Source organism: Neoarius graeffei, chromosome 8 (assembly GCF_027579695.1).
Source record: "Neoarius graeffei isolate fNeoGra1 chromosome 8, fNeoGra1.pri, whole genome shotgun sequence".
NCBI lineage: Eukaryota > Metazoa > Chordata > Actinopteri > Siluriformes > Ariidae > Neoarius > Neoarius graeffei.
In genome coordinates this window covers 93540663-93557113 of record NC_083576.1, presented here as the reverse complement: position 1 = coordinate 93557113, position 16451 = coordinate 93540663, and the positions used below count along the sequence as shown (strand labels likewise).

The 16451-nt window shown below is 41.6% G+C and overlaps 1 protein-coding gene across 3 annotated transcripts in view; it reads left to right on the top strand.

The window, feature by feature from the left end:
- Positions 1–7441: 7441 nt before the first annotated feature.
- wwp2 (WW domain containing E3 ubiquitin protein ligase 2) overlaps positions 7442–16451 on the top strand; it is a 54140-nt gene continuing 45130 nt past the window's right edge. Inside the window, exons 1-3 of one of the 3 annotated variants that reach the window (XM_060928520.1) lie at positions 7442–7509; positions 8118–8198; positions 12163–12316. In XM_060928520.1, the coding sequence (XP_060784503.1) occupies positions 8129–8198; positions 12163–12316 (224 nt within the window). In that variant the 5' untranslated portion in view covers positions 7442–7509; positions 8118–8128. The remainder of the gene's footprint in view (positions 7510–8117; positions 8199–12162; positions 12317–16451) is intronic. The other 2 variants (XM_060928521.1, XM_060928518.1) reach the window with 2 other exon arrangements.

The following is a 16451-nucleotide window of genomic DNA, read 5'->3' as shown; positions in this document are numbered from 1 at the left end:
CTCTTATGAGGTGGTGGCATAAATTCAGCCCAAACGGCCTCAAGGCCGAGGATCTCCAAGTCAGGACGGGCTTTGAAAGGAATTTTGTCAGAGATATAAAGAGCAACACCACCTCCATGCCTAGATCCACAGTCATTTCTGAGTACATTGTACGAGTCAACAGAAATAAGAGCATCAGTGATAGAATTGTCCAACATGGTCTCAGTAACAGCAAGAATGTCAGTTTTGTTACAGTCTAGGAAAGCTTCAAGGAGGGGTTTCTTTTTTACTACACTTCGGATGTTCTGATGTGCGAACAACAGACCTTCATATTCCGATTTGGCTGGTGCATCTGTGCTAGTGGATAACAAGTCCACTCGATCAGTAGAAAATAGGTTACTATCAACCAAGGACATGGATCCTGTAACATTGCACTTATGACACAGCCAATCATCCGTTGGGTTGTTTACACATGCGGTGTGAAACCAGGTTTCACATGAATCACAACAAATGCCATTTCCTACCCTTCGTAAACAAAGTCCATATGGGAATCTTGTAGCCCTGGGGCCTGGGTTTGAAGAAACATCACCAGACAGGAGTATTGCCAGACAGGAGAGCAAGTTCAAGGTTTGCCTTATCCTCCTGGTACAAGAAGTTGAGGGTGCCAGAAGTTTTAATCCAACCAGTCCAGTATTGACCTTTATGATGTTAGAGTTCTGTGTGATCCAACTTCCCATTTCAACACTAACTTTACTAAAAGTCCTTTCCCATTTGGGAACAGCAGCAGGGCGCGGGAGCACCGCCAGAACTAACACTAGCATAAGTAAAAGTCTGGGGATGCCAATTAGAGGAGTGCCCCTTACAAAACTACAAAATCCTTTAACAATAAGCATAATGCGAGCAATTAAAAATCATTACGCTACTAAAACATTTCAATGGGTCACCACCATTATTACGAAATATACACACTGAACGTGTCCGCCAATGGACTAGAGACATTCCCACCGAGTAGCCAAACCTGATGGTGCTCATCTTCCTCAGATGTCCTAAACTTGTCTTGAGCCGGAGAAGTGCCCACTTCCCAGTGAGGTTGGTCCATTTTTCCCACTGCCACGAGATAGTGCATCAGCCACCACATTGTCTGCCTCTTTCTTATGCTTGATCACAATGTTGTAACCTTGCACCGACAGAGCCCAACGCATCAACCACTGGTTATGGTTATACATCTAGGTGAAAAGCGAGCTCAAATCCTGGACGAGCCCCCAAATATGTTATGTCTCCCAAAACCAAAGGTGTAGGGGGTGTAGAGAACATAATTTAAACTCAAGAATGAAATTTCAGAGTTCCACTCTGAATCTAGCGGGTTTGCCTCCAACCTCGCATGGTGACTTTTGTCGAAAGAAAAAAACTCTGACTGGAGAGGGTATGGGTGGCACACATGGTGGGGGGGGAACTAAAGGGCGGAGGACTTCGGTCCCTGCCCCCCCGTAGCACCGCCGGTGGTTGCCACAATCGCCAGGGTGACCTCCTCAGAGCGAGACGTAGACGGCCGGTTCTTTTTGCATCTCAGTAGGCCGTCCGTCCCCCCAAATAATGACTACCTGGGGCCCCTGAGAGACCCGGGGAGGTGCGTGCGTGAGCCACCACCTGTCAGAATTGCAGCCTTTTCCTGGTTACGCTGCGGTCCTTTTCCCCTTCCACCCACGGAGGGGAGAGAGGAGCGCAAAAGTGAGGTCAGTGCCCACCCCCGCATCCTCTCGTCAGGGAGAGAGAGGCACACAGGTGGGAACAGCGGCTCCGGTTGTCAGGCGGCGCTATCTGGTTGATCCTGCCAATAACATATGCTTGTCTGAAAGATTAAGCCATGCAGGTCAAAATGCACACGAAACTGCAAATGGCTCATTAAATCAGTTATGGTTCCTTTGATCGCACCACACGTTACTCAGATAACTGTGGCAATTCCAGAGCTAATACATGCAAATGGGCACTGACCCTCATTTGGCAGGGGGTGAGGGGCAGGGATGTGTGCATTTATCAGACCCAAAACCCATCTGCAGGCGGGGGGGGGTCCTCGGGGCTCCCCCTGCCCCGGCCGCTTTGGTGACTCTAGATAACCTCGGGCCAATCACGCGCCCCCAGCGGCGGTGACATCTTATTTGAATGTCTGCCCTATCAACTTTCGATGGTACTATAGGCGCCTACCATGGTGCCCATGAGTGACGGGGAACCAGGGTTCATTTCTGGAGAGGGAGCCTGAGAAACAGCTACCACATCCAAGGAAGGCAGCAGGCGCGCAAATTACCCATTCCCAACAGGGGGAGGTAGTGATGAAAAATAACGATACAGGTCTCTTTTGAGGCCCTGTAATCAGAATGAGCGTATCCTAAACCCATGGGCAAGGACCCATTGGAGGGCAAGTCTGGTGCCAGCAGCTGCGGTAATTCCAGCTCCAATAAAAAACACGAGTTGGCCTAGTGGTTAGTGTGCCTGCCTTTCGATTGCGAGTTCTACTTGCGGTCGAGTCATACCAAAGACCCTAATAAAAATGGTACCTGCTATCATCTGGCAAGGCATGCTGCAATACAGATGTGAGTGGGGAGTCAAACTCTTGTGGTTACCAGAGGACCCGCCCCCCACCATAACCCTAGCTATGTAATAGGCGAGGGGCTGAGGGCTACAGAAACGGAGATCGGCACCGCCTAATGCACCATACGGTGCAGGAAGGACTTTAGACTTTTTGACTTCAGTCTTTCTTTAGCTTTAGCAATATGTCTGCTTAGCCTTGGGGGAGACTCCATTCATGCGCAGTGAGTGGACCTGCAGATAGACAGGTATGTATTCCCCCCCTTTTAAGATACACAACAGCTTGTTATGTATCTTAAAAGAACACAACTAGATCAGATTTTCACATTTGTTGCATACGTTCCCAGAATTACAGTACTACAGGAAATGAGACAATATATAAATATTCTCCTGTCATGTGGTATTTACTTTGCTTTTTTCTTGATTTTATGCTCAACCCTTTGACTGTATAAATCATGGATGGCGTGGCTCCATTTTCTCCCATTCTACAGTTAATGAAGCCAAAATACTTCTGCCATGTTGTTAGATTTGGAGCGAGAGTCTGCGCAGTAAAGATGAGAGCCGAAGTCAGGTACACCCGCTCCTTTGGTAGCTCCACCCCCTTCTCCCAGTGGTAGAAATGATCAGACGAATACGGTCATATTCTCAAACTCTCTTTACTCCATCTATCCAGAGAGCTTAAATACTTTCAGCTGGAGATATTTCATTAATATGAATGCGTCTCGGAAGGACATTTAATCACATGAGCTGGAAATTCGCTGACATTGATGTTACCCATTCATCATCCTGGTGCAGAATGTTCTGGCAGTGCAGCATGAGTTAATAATAATAACTCATTATTTGGGAGACGTGACTATTCCGAGTGCACTGTAAACTAACTCACCTACTGATAAACTCCAACCTAATGTTATTAGTAGTGTGTGTGTTCACTGACAAACAAATGGCTTTTGTGTGAAGTTTGATAGCAGGCTGGCTGGATGTCATTAATACTGGAATAATATTCCTATCGAGGTGGTTATTAATTATTTATTAACTGAGCGCAAAGTCTTTTCGGGAAAATATCAGACCGAGGTCTTGACAGTACGGATTAACAAGGAGTTTATTATATGGCTTTTTTTATTCCTAAGATTAAAATAGACGGTCATTATAATGAGGCGTGACACTGCTTTCAGTCACATCATATTTGTAATGATGTTGAGTGACGCATGCAGAATAAACAGCTAGCGGTTTCAAAACTGAATATCTGTTAGCGGTTCGCAGTTTCTGAACGCTCTTCGCTGCTTATTTCTTGAATAACTCGGTGACTCTTGTTTATCTTTTGTGTTTTTTTTATTCTTTTTTGATTTCCAATTAATCTTTTTTCATCATTTTGTTTTTGCTTGTTTTTTGCAACATTGAAAGCGGGCACCCTGGAAAGAAAGTCTGTAATTACCCACGGGCATTATGGGAAAATACTGCCGGCCAAGGAACCAATCAGAGTGCACGATTTTACTGGAAGTAGCTCGTGCCATATAATAAATGGCTGGTAGCATCACGATTAAATTCACCTTTTCCTACAAAACCTCTTGATATTTCAGACGTTTTTAGTAGAAATGCGAACAGTTTGTATTAGTGTATGTGACCAGAAAAGTTCAGATATGTAGGTATATGACAGTAAATTCTGTGGTGAAGTTTGCTGGCTGCATCCGGTCTCTTCCGGCCAAGACTGTCAATCACTTCACTCCCAGGTGTAGCCACGCCTTCTTATGATATAATAGAATAACATTTTAAAAACATATTTCGGGGAAAATAAAAAAGTGCAGATATCTGCATCAGGAACACTATTAGATACTGTAGGTGGAAACACAGTTTAGGTTTAGACGAGATCGAAAAAAGCAATTTTGTCTTTTAAACACATGGGGTGGGTGGGGCTAAAAACTGTACTGCAGCCAGTCAGCAGTTATTCCATGAAATCGAGTCGTACATGAGCTGATAGTCGACGAGGCGCGTAGCACCAAGCTCTCTATAATCCATGTACGGTGAGATTGAATGGAATAACTGTTTTATTCTCTCCACTGCATTTTGAGAAACAGGGCATTTTTATTTTTAGCAAATTCAATAAATAAAAACTTTATACAAAACGTCTGACAAAGTCATTTCTGCCTAGAACGTAAACAAACCGCCGAAATGACAGGAGAAATTTGTCAAAAATGCGATAATAATAATTCTTGAAAAATAAAAAAGATGCGTTCTTACCATCAAATACTTTTATTCCGTATTTTGTTGCTTTTTTTTGTTTTTTTTGTTTTCGGGTAGAGTTTTTATTTCGTCCTCGGTTGGTTCAGCAACACGCTCCGCCATTTTGCTTTTTTCTACTCACGATATATGAGCTGATATCCTAGTACAGGGTTTCCCCAGGTTTGACCACCATAAATTTAAGACTTTTTTAAGACCTTTTTAAGACGACTTAAATGAGAATTATTTGGTCTCGAGAAGTTGACCGTTCCAGCTGGGGGAACCCTTTCAACCTACATCGCACCCATTATGCGGTCATAGAACACCAGATCAAATTCACAATAATGACAAATGTTTCAAGTAAAAATACTTTTATTATAAAAGTTATAAACTTAAGTCATTATGTGCATTGCTTGTTGAATCTTCACATTCAAGACAAAAAAAAAACAAGTCTAAACCTGGAAGAAAGGAGCACAACGTAGGGTCCACGTCATGGCCTTAAAGGTACACAAAAATGCAATAGGCATACCAACACAATGCCAAAGGTGTGCACTCGCCAGTCAGAAAGCCAAACCGAGGGCCTCACTCGAGGCCTAAAGAACTGTCTCTGAACTAATTATGACCATGCACCCAGAGATGATACTTAAAATAAAAAAGTGATGTGGGTGTATTTTTTTTTAAATAAAATATCAAAACATTCACAACACTCTAAACAGACAAACTCTTTGTCTTAGTTTCCCAGCACTTGCTTCAACCATTTTACATTTTGTACCCTTGTAAACAAGGGAGGGAGAGAGATACAGAGGGGCATAGATAGATAAGAGACGAGGGGGATAGATGGGAAGAGAGATAGAGATAGATAGATCGATAGAAAAGAGGTAAGCTGAAAGTCTCTTAAAGGTGCACAAAAATGCAATTGGCGTACCAATACATTGGTACAATGGTGTGCACTCACCAGCCAAAAAGCCAAACTGAGGGCCCAACTCAAGGCCTAAAGAACTGTCTCTAAACTAATTATGACCATGCACCCAGAGATGATAAACAGACAAACTCTTTGTCTTAGTTTCCCAGCATTCAACTTGCTTCAACCATTTTACATTTTGAAGAATAAAAAGAAATGTAAATACTCCTAGTAAACAAGGGAGGGAGGGAAGACATAGATGTGGAGGTGGATAGATAAGAGACACAATGAGATAAATCCACCACTTGCCTCGTTAACGTCTTTGACCAACTCCTTCGTTATATAAGGAGCAAGACCGAATTTTGTTCTGTAAGACGTTTTGTTTTTTCCACAGGAGAATGTTGTAGCGACTTCTGAGTCTGGGAACACAGCCTTAAAGAGTTCGCTTATGCCCTCATTCGAGCTGTATGAGTGGTGTTCCGTAATTGTTTTTAAAATCCAGAGCACCTCTGCCCGAAGTGTCGGGGTTCCACCGACACCCATCATGCCACTGCTCGGCCCTTGTGTTGTTGCTAACCTTGCCAATGATGTCTGGCTTGGCTGATGCTGCTGATGTTTGACAGTGGTGCTAGTGCCAACTCCAGGTGCATTCGGAGATTGAACCGTGCAGAACTGAGCGATGGGCTGGTGGCGGTGGAAGGCAGATGCAATGTGCTTTGAGCTCTTCATGTGAGACTCTAAAGCGAAATGACCTATAGTGGACAACTTGAAGGTCTTTCGACAAACACAGCATCTTGCTTCAACGTCGCTTCCAGGAACCTCCCTCACCCAATCACGATATCTTTCATCTGAAAGCCACTGCTGATTAAAACGACACTTCCCCATGCTGCGATTCGCGGAGTCTCCTCTCCACCACGGACTCCGACGATTGCGCCGGCACGAAAATGTATCAATATTGTTCCTTTCTTTGTGCATACTCCAAGAAATTCACTGATGTTACGCAAAACCCACGTTTTCACATTGTAGGATAGTATGAGTAAATTTAAGACCTTTGTTTAAAAAATGAAGACTTGGGCAAAGCAATTTAAGACTTTTTAAGGCCTTAATTTTGGAATATTAAATTTAAGACTTTTTTAAGACTTCTAAGACCCTGCGGCTACCATGTAGTAGTAGAGTAGCCAATCAGAGCACATAATTGCTCATATCCAGTGAATGTGGAGAGAATAAATGTTTAATATTTGATGCTCTTCTCTGAGGCTGTTATTTTTATGATAATCAGGAAAACTAACTGTTAATTCAGTTTAATTTAACGACTAAATGGTTGTTTGTGGTGGAAATAGCAGCACGACAGAGGGAAAGCTGCATTCTGTGTAAAAAGTGATGATCACTTTCACACACTTAATATCAAAATAGTTGACATTTCTTTTACTTTTTTCTTTACAGGACCGACACCCCCCAAAAAACAAACAAACAAACAAACAAACAAACAAACAAACAGAAACCATGTTTATTACCAATTTTTTTTAAGAGTCTGGTTAAATAATAACATTTATCCATAAAATGCATAATAAAGCAGCAAAAATAAGTGTTGAAAATTCTCCCACACTCTTTTAAAGTGAATTTCAGGGAGAAAAAAGAAAGAAAATCTGTTAATTTTATTAAAATATTAATCTGTGAGAGTTAACGCTCTTCACTAGCATCTTGGCTAACTCTGGGAGCTGTGTGGAAATCACCCACAATGCACTGCGCCGGTCTCTGAGTGTCACATGACTCAGAGCTTCACTGAGGCGGAAGTGAAAAGCTAAACAGCAGATCAGAGCAGAACATTAACGGTATGAGAACAGAAAACTGGTTTATTAGATTATTTTTCTGGTGATCATTTATATCCTCAGTGTGTGATGTTTCCAGTGTGTCTGCTTTAAAGTGACAGGGGCGTTTTGTATATTTGAACATTAGACATTTTATCCAAGATGCTAATGCGGCTTCCGTGTTTGTGTATGATAAAAAAAAGAAAGAGAAAGAAAAAAGAGAGGAGGAAAGACAACGCAGATGATCTGGCTTTCTAACAACATAGAGAGATTATACAATTAATAAGCAAATAAGTTGTGTTTTGTTTTAGGTGAATAAAATTGGTGCTGTTATTCGGGCTGTTGGTGTTTTAATGTGAATGCCAGGATTCGGTTGAAGGGTTTGTGGCGTTCCAGCGATTAAAGGAGTTTTAGACTGAATCTAATCCATTTAGGTGAAAAATCAGTAAAGTTAGGACATTTCTGAAGCCTGTTGTTGTTGATGCACAGATTATTGTTGTTGTATTTACAGTCTCTCACACACACAGAGTACATCTGAACACTTCTGAGTTTAAGGGTTAAAGGACAGAATGATAATCAGTTGTTCTGTTTATAACCCTGACTCTGTGTGTGTGTGTGTGTGTGTTTTTCAGGCAGTGATGTGATGGCAGCTGCCAGTGTGAGTCGACCCAGTGGTTTGCTGAACACAGAGAAATCACAACTCACCTTAAAAGGTAAAGAGTCCAACCTTCTGTAACCTCACCACTTCTCTAAATCATCACTCCATTGTCCTTTTGTTTATCACGGCTGATCTCAGGATTAATTGATCTCACGATAAGCGATGGCACAGTAAACATTTCGAAAATGATTTAAGCGTGTCCGTGAGTATCTGTGCTTTATAACCCTGACTCTCTGTGATTACTCACAGTAAACCTGGCTTTATGCCGTACACGGCACATCACATTGTAAAAGAGTTTTTTGGCAGTGAGTCGAGCGCTGTGGTGCTAGAGGTCTTCATGTGGCATGATTTAGTGCCACTAATAGCAAAGACAGTCAGTGACAAAGTTGTGTCACAGAAATTAGCGATTAAAGTGTGAGGGCTGTGACAGTGATCTTCTAGACTCCACCAGTGGGACGACAGATACAGAGAAATGTAAAATAAATATTCTAATGGATAGAAAAAAAATCTCATTATTTCAAGATCACTGTGAATAATGTGTGTGTTTATGTGAACTGATTTTCTGCGCGAGCTGTTTTTTGGATCACGCTGATTGACGATAGACAGACAGAGTAGTTTATTGATCTCTGAGGGAAATTTTGCTACAGCAGCGGTGGTATATATAAAGACACAAACAAAGTCCAGAGAACACAGACGACAGTAACCATACAGCGGTAAACTAAACTGAGTAGAAATAAAATAAACAGACCGTAAGAGTGGTTGTCTTTAATCACAGGTCTGTGATTAGAGGAGTGTCACTGTATAATCTGACACGGAGACACACACACTGTCCCACAGACTGTTAGAGAATTCAGAAGAGAGATTTTTGAGATCTCCTAGAATGTGATGAGGAGTAATCATAAAAGTGAACCAAAATCACAAAGCGGATTTACACACAGCTGATTGGATGTCGGGGTCTGTTTTTGTTTTGAAGGTTTTTCCTCTTCTTCTGCATCATATGTCCTGCTGTAAATGTGCAGGTGCTCTGAAAACAAAGCTGAATGGTGCGATACATTTTGTGTGGCATGATGTGATTTTATAATGGAGTATAAGGAAGTGTAATTGTATTAAAGTTTTGTAAAGTGTACACTATTGTAAGTGTATTAAACTTTAATAAAGTTTATTGCCATTTAATAGAATGTAGTGGAGTTTCATAGAGTGTAATGGCATTTAATCAAGGTGTTTAATGGAGTGTATTGGGGTTTAATAGAGGTATTTCTTAGTGTAGTGGTGTTTAATGGAGTTATTTACTGGTGTTTATGGGAGGGGTGGAGTGTGGTGGTGTTTAGTGGAGTTATTGAGTGTAGTGGGGTTTAATGGTGTGTAGTGGGGTTTGGTGAAGTTATTTGTCAGGGTTTGGTGGAGTGTAGTGATGTTTAGTAGGGTGTAGTGAGGTTGTTTAGTGTAGTGTAGTAGGGGTTTAGTGGATTTATTTAGTGGGGTTTAACTGAGATTTAGTGGAGTTGTTTAGTGTAGTGGGGTTTAGTGGAGTTGTTTTAGTTTAGTGGGGTTTAGTGGAATTGTTTAGTGTATTGGGGTTTAGTGGAATTGATTAGTGTATTGGGGTTTAATGAACTTGTTTAGTGTAGTGGGGTTTAGTGGAGTTGTTTAGTGTATTGGGATTTAATTAAGTTGTTTAGTGTAGTGGGGTCTAGTGGAGTTGTTTAGTGTATTGGGATTTAATTAAGTTGTTTAGTGTAGTGGGGTCTAGTGGAGTTGTTTAGTGTATTGGGATTTAATTAAGTTGTTTATTGTAGTAGGGTTTAGTGGATTTGTTTAGTGTATTGGGGTTTAGTTGAATTGTTTAGTGTATTGGGGTTTAGTTGAGTTGTTTAGTGTAGTGGGGTTTAACGGAGTTGTTTAATTGAGTGTAGTGGAGTTCTTTAGTTTAGTGGAGTTGTTTAATGGAGTGTATTGGAGTTGTTTAGTTTAGTGGAGTTGTTTAATGGAGTGTATTGGAGTTGTTTAGTGGAGTTGTTTAGTGTAGTGGAGTTTAGTGGAGTTATTTAATGGAGTGTATTGGAGTTGTTTAGTGGAGTTGTTTAGTGGAGTTTAGTGGAGTTATTTAATGGAGTGTAGTGGAGTTGTTTAGTGTAGTGGGGTTTAGTGGAGTTGTTTAGTTTAGTGGGGTTTAGTGGAGTTGTTTAGTGTAGTGGGGTTTAGTGGAGTTGTTTAGTTTAGTGGGGTTTAGTGGAATTGTTTAGTGGAGTTATTTAATGGAGTGTAGTGGAGTTGTTTAGTGTAGTGGGGTTTAGTGGATTTGTTTAGTGTATTGGGATTTAATGAAGTTGTTTAGTGTATTGGGGTTTATTGGAGTTGTCTAATGGAGTTGTTTAGTGTAATGGGGTTTATTGGAGTTGTCTAGTGGAGTTGTTTAGTGTAATGGGGGTTTAGTGGAGTTGTTTAGTGTAGTGGGGTTTAGTGGAGTTGTTTAGTGGAGTTGTTTGATGTAGTGGAGTTGTTTGGTGTAGTGGGGTTTAGTGGAGTTGTTTAATGTATTGGGGTTTAGTGTAGTTGTTTAGTGTAATGAGGTTTAGTGGAGTTTTTTAATGTATTGGGGTTTAGTGGAGTCATTTAGTGTATATGATTAGTGGAGTTGTTTAGTGTATTTGGGGTTTAGTGGAATTGTTTGGTGTAGTGGGGTTTAATTGAGTTGTTTAGTGTAATGGGGTTTAGTGGAGTTGTTTAGTGTATTGGGGTTTAATTAAGTTGCTTAGTGTAGTGGGGTTTAGTGAAGTTGTTTAGTGTAGTGGGGTTTAGTGGAAGTGTTTAGTGTAGTGGGGTTTAGTGGGATTGTTTAGTGTAGTGGGGTTTAGTGGGGTTGTTTAGTGTAGTGGGGTTTAGTGGAGTTGTTTAGCGTAGTGGGGTTTAGTGGAGTTGGTCAGCGTAGTGGGGTTTAGTGGAGTTGTTTAGCGTAGCAGGGTTTAGTGGAGTTGTTTAGTGTAGTGGGGTTTAGTGGAGTTGTTTAGTGTAGTGGGGTTTAATGAAGTTGTTTAGCGTAGTGGGGTTTAGTGGAGTTGTTTAATGGAGTGTAGTGGAGTTTAGTGGGGTTTAATTGAGATTTAGTGGCGTTGTTTAGTGGAGTGGAGTGGGTTTTAATAAAATGTAGTGGTGTGTGTTGGGGGGGTTGTAATTTTTTGTGTTCAGTTTTTTCACTCGCTAAAGTAAAATGAGATGGCTGTACAGTATTTAAAGTTAGTACTAAATGACAGGATTATGAAAACTCCAGTGTTCACTCAGAACTCCACAGATTTCCCTTTTTAATGTTCTCGTGTTTTATATCCATCTAAATGTGACTCATACTAAAACCCCCCGTCTCCATGGTTACACAGTGAGGAGTGACAAAAGTTTTCCGGTCTTCATTACAGTGCACTTCATCTTCACTCTCACTAGATGGCGATATTTATTTTCCTCAGTTTCTTCTGCTTTGCTGGCTCTCTCTCTCACACACACACACACACACACACACACAGTGTAACATAGTGCAGGGTGTGCTAATAAATTGATCAGGAAATGCCTTAACACACACAGCACTTCCTCATCTAAAACACACACCATATATTGGAGTTTACCTGGTGTGTGTGTGAGAGAGAGAGAGACCTCATAAAATAGAAACGAGTTACATTTAGGGAGTGATGAGAGATGAAGTGGTTTATTGTAAGCGCATGTCAGGGTCCAATCCCAGGAACACTAACACATCGAGGTGGAGTCGCGGGAAAGTCGATGACATCGGCATGGATTAAAAAGAGACACCGTACCGTTGATAAACTCACTCCAGTGTTTAAAGTGTAAATGTTTGTGTAATGTAAAGTCATTGTGTTGTATTAAAATGTGTATCTGTCCTTCCTGGGGAAATACTGTGTGAGGGCTGCAGGAGTGAACAGCAGGAAGTGTGTAATAATAGCAACAACCATGTAATAATAGTGTAATAACTCTGTAATCTTGTTAATGTCATGCATGTGTGCGCACGTGCACACCAGTGGTATCAGCAAGACCTCAGTCTCCAAAGATCCCAGCTCGTCTGGCGCGTGGCAGCTCGTTCGTGGAGGTAACTGCTGACGGTCTGAGCACCGAGACAAAGAAAACCTGCAAACGCAGCGGGAGCGACCTGCAGTGGAACGAAGACCTCACACTGTAAGTCTTCATCGTCATGTCACAGTCCACCTCAGTGTGCGTGTAAATGGTGTGTTTGTGGCTAATGCTCTGTGAACCACAGTCAGGTCCATAAATATACAGAGATTGTCTAATTATGTTTCAGCAATTTAAATAACAAATTAACATAATCATAAATGAAATAGTTCTTTTGAACTCTCAGTAAGAAATCCTTTGCAGTCAGTGACGACGTGAACCTGGAGACTTACTGCAGCTGGCTTCACTTCCTGCTCGTTCTTGGGGGTTGTTCTGCCTACGGTTATTAAATCTGATTTATTTATCTCGAGTTTTTAGCTGCCACAAAGCAGCTTTACAGAAGTCTAGATATAGCTTTAAATAGTGAGATTTGTAAATAATTTCTGTTCTACGTCTGTTCATGACAGAGTGACGCGGTGCCGTGTGTGCTGAGGGATTTCACGGTCAGCATCAGAGTCGTTATTGATTTCATTATGACTGAGTTTTAGCTGTAGGTGAAGTTCTCCACTGTACAATGAAAGAGACTTGAGCGTAGGATATAAAAAGTGCAGTTATGAGGCTGTTCAGATGATCTCCACAGCCATCTTTAGGAAATCAGTGTGGTCATGTCTTCAGCAGCCTCACCGTGAACTTGAGGATGTTCGTATGGGGCAGAAGGAGTCATGATCACCATCATCTCCTCAGGCAGCAGGGTTAAAGAAGAAACCTTTATTAGAAGAAACCTTTATTTGTCACATGCACACTTCAAGCACAGTGAAATTCATCCTCTGCATTTAACCCATCTGAAGCAGTGAACACACGCACACACCCAGAGCAGTGGGCAGCCCAGAGCGCCCGGGGAGCAGTCAGGGGTTCGGTACCTCGCTCAAGGGCACCTCAGCCCAAGGCTGTCCCACATCAACCTAACTGCATGTCTTTGGACTGTGGGGGAAACCGGAGCACCCGGAGGAAACCCACGCGGACACGGGGAGAACATGCAAACTCCGCACAGAAAGGCCCTCGCCGGCCACGGGGCTCGAACCCAGGACCTTCTTGCTGTGAGGCGACTGTGCTAACCACTACACCACCGTGCTGCCAAAGTGAATGCAAACAGAAAAAAAGCTCTTGAAGATGAAGTTCTCCAGTGGTTCCTCGAAACGAGTCCATAGAACTCTTTGTTCTGAAAACTCTTCATCAGATTGAACAGTAACAGACTCCAGATGCAAATGGAAACTCTAAATCAGCTCTCGACCTCAGATCTGCTTTCCTCTAACAGAAATAATCAGGGAAGAACAAGCAGCTGAGCAGCCAATCATCCAGTTAATTAAAAAGGGCGGGGCCATGTAGATTTAACAGTTATTCCATGAAATTGAGTCGTACATGAGCTGATCGGTGATGAGGTGCGTAGCACCGAGTTGTTTATAATCCATGTATGATGAGATTGAGTGAAATAACTGTTTTATTCTCTCCACATTCACTGGATTTTGAGAAACAGAACATTTTTATTTTTTGCAAATTCAATAAATAAAAACTTTATACAAAATGCCTGACAAAATCATTTCCGCTTACAATGTAAACAAACTGGTGAAATTACAGGAGCAATTTCTGAAAAATGCGATATGTCAAATATCATGTCAAATATCTTCCTTTGCTGATGATACCAAAATTTACCGGTGTATCAACTCCGTCGCGGATGCTGTTCTCTTGCAAACGGACCTTGACAATCTTGTCTCTTGGTCTTCCACCAATGACCTCACTTTCAACCAAGCCAAGTGCAAGTGTCTGCGAGTGATAAGGAAAATTAAACCTATCCTCTATCCATACAGCAGCAAGGGAGACGCCCTGGACACTCCCATAGCTGAAAAAGACCTCGGAATCTGGGTATCAAACGATCTTACCTGGACTAAGCACGTACTGGATAGATGTGCCAAGGCCAATAAACTACTGGGGTTCTTACGAAGAAGTGCAGTTGAAATCACAAGCACAAGGACTCGTCGTGCCCTATATCTTGCTGTGATTCGCCCTATCCTTGGTTATGCAAGTCAGATTTGGTGTCCTCAGACCATCGAGCTGATCAAGCGTACTGAGAGGATCCAAAGACTGGCTTCAAAATTCATATTGAATCTTCCCTTCCTCTGTTGTGAGTCATACACAGACAGGCTTACCACATTGGAGCTGATGCCAATTTCATACTGGCATGAATACATGGACCTTGTCTTCTTCTTTAAAGCTACAAATGGCCTTGTTCAGTTGTCTGCCGATGTGCTACCATCTCGTGATATTCCTAGACGAGTGACAAGATCTACAGTTAGATCCATATATATTTGGACACTGACACAAATTTTGTTTTTTTTACCTGTTTACTGAAACATATTCAAGTTATAGTTATATAATGGACATAAAGTCCAGACTTTCAGCTTTCATTTGAGGGTATCCACATTAAAATTGGATGAAGGGTTTAGGAGTTTCAGCTCCTTAACATGTGCCACCCTGTTTTTAAAGGGACCAAAAGTAATTGGACAAATGACTCAAAGACTATTTCATGGGCAGGTGTGGGCAATTCCTTCATTATGTCATTATCAATTAAGCAGATAAAAAGCCTGGAGTTGATTTGAGGTGTGGTGCTTGCATTTGGAAGATTTTGCTGTGAAGAAAACATGCGGTCAAAGGAGCTCTCCATGCAGGTGAAACAAGCCATCCTTAAGCTGCGAAAACAGAAAAAACCCATCCGAGAAATTGCTACAATATTAAGAGTGGCAAAATCTACAGTTTGGTACATCCTGAGAAAGAAAGAAAGCACTGGTGAACTCATCAATGCAAAAAGACCTGGACACCCACAGAAGACAACAGTGGTGGATGATCGCAGAATAATTTCCATGGTGAAGAGAAACCCCTTCACAACAGCCAACCAAGTGAACAACACTCTCCAGGAGGTAGGCGTATCAATATCCAAATCTACCATAAAGAGAAGACTGCATGAAAGTAAATACAGAGGGTTCACTGCACGGTGCAAGCCACTCATAAGCCTCAAGAATAAAAAGGCTAGATTGGACTTTGCTAAAAAACATCTAAAAAAGCCAGCACAGTTCTGGAAGAACATTCTTTGGACAGATGAAACCAAGATCAACCTCTACCAGAATGATGGAAAGAAAAAAGTATGGTGAAGGCGTGGTACAGCTCATGATCCAAAGCATACCACATCTGTAAAACACGGTGGAGGCAGTGTGATGGCTTGGGCATGCATGGCTGCCAGTGGCACTGGGTCACTAGTGTTTATTGATGATGTGACACAGGACAGAAGCAGCCGGATGAATTCTGAGGTATTCAGAGACATGCTGTGTGCTCAAATCCAGCCAAACTGATTGGTCGGCGTTTCATAATACAGACGGACAATGACCCAAAACATAAAGCCAAAGCAACCCAGGAGTTTATTAAAGCAAAGAAGTGGAATATTCTTGAATGGCCAAGTCAGTCACCTGATCTCAACCCAATTGAGCAGCATTTCACTTGTTAAAGACTAAACTTCAGACAGAAAGGCCCACAAACAAACAGCAACTGAAAACCGCTGCAGTAAAGGCCTGGCAGAGCATTAAAAAGGAGGAAACACAGCGTCTGCTGATGTCCATGAGTTCAAGACTTCAGGCAGTCATTGCCAACAAAGGGTTTTCAACCAAGTATTAGAAATGAACATTTTATTTACAATTATTTAATTTGTCCAATTACTTTTGAGACCCTGAAATGAAGGGATTGTGTTTAAAAAATGCTTTAGTTCCTCACATTTTTATGCAATCATTTTGTTCAACCCACTGAATTAAAGCTGAAAGTCTGAACTTCAGCTGCATCTGAATTGTTTTGTTCACAATTCATTGTGGTAATGTACAGAACCAAAATTAGAAAAATGTCTCTGTCCAAATATTTATGGACCGAACTGTACGTCCAACATAAACACGATTCTCTTTCGGTTACGCTAATGTAGGACTGCAACTTTTCAACAGTCCTATCTTGTCCGAGTTACACGTGTCTGGAGTTGTCTACCATCTAACTTAAGATGCAAGAACTTAAACCTGCTGCAATTTAGAACATTACTTAAGAAATACTATAATGACGCTCTTTCCAATTACAATTATGAGGATCCACGTAGCTTTAAGTCAATTTGTTTGAA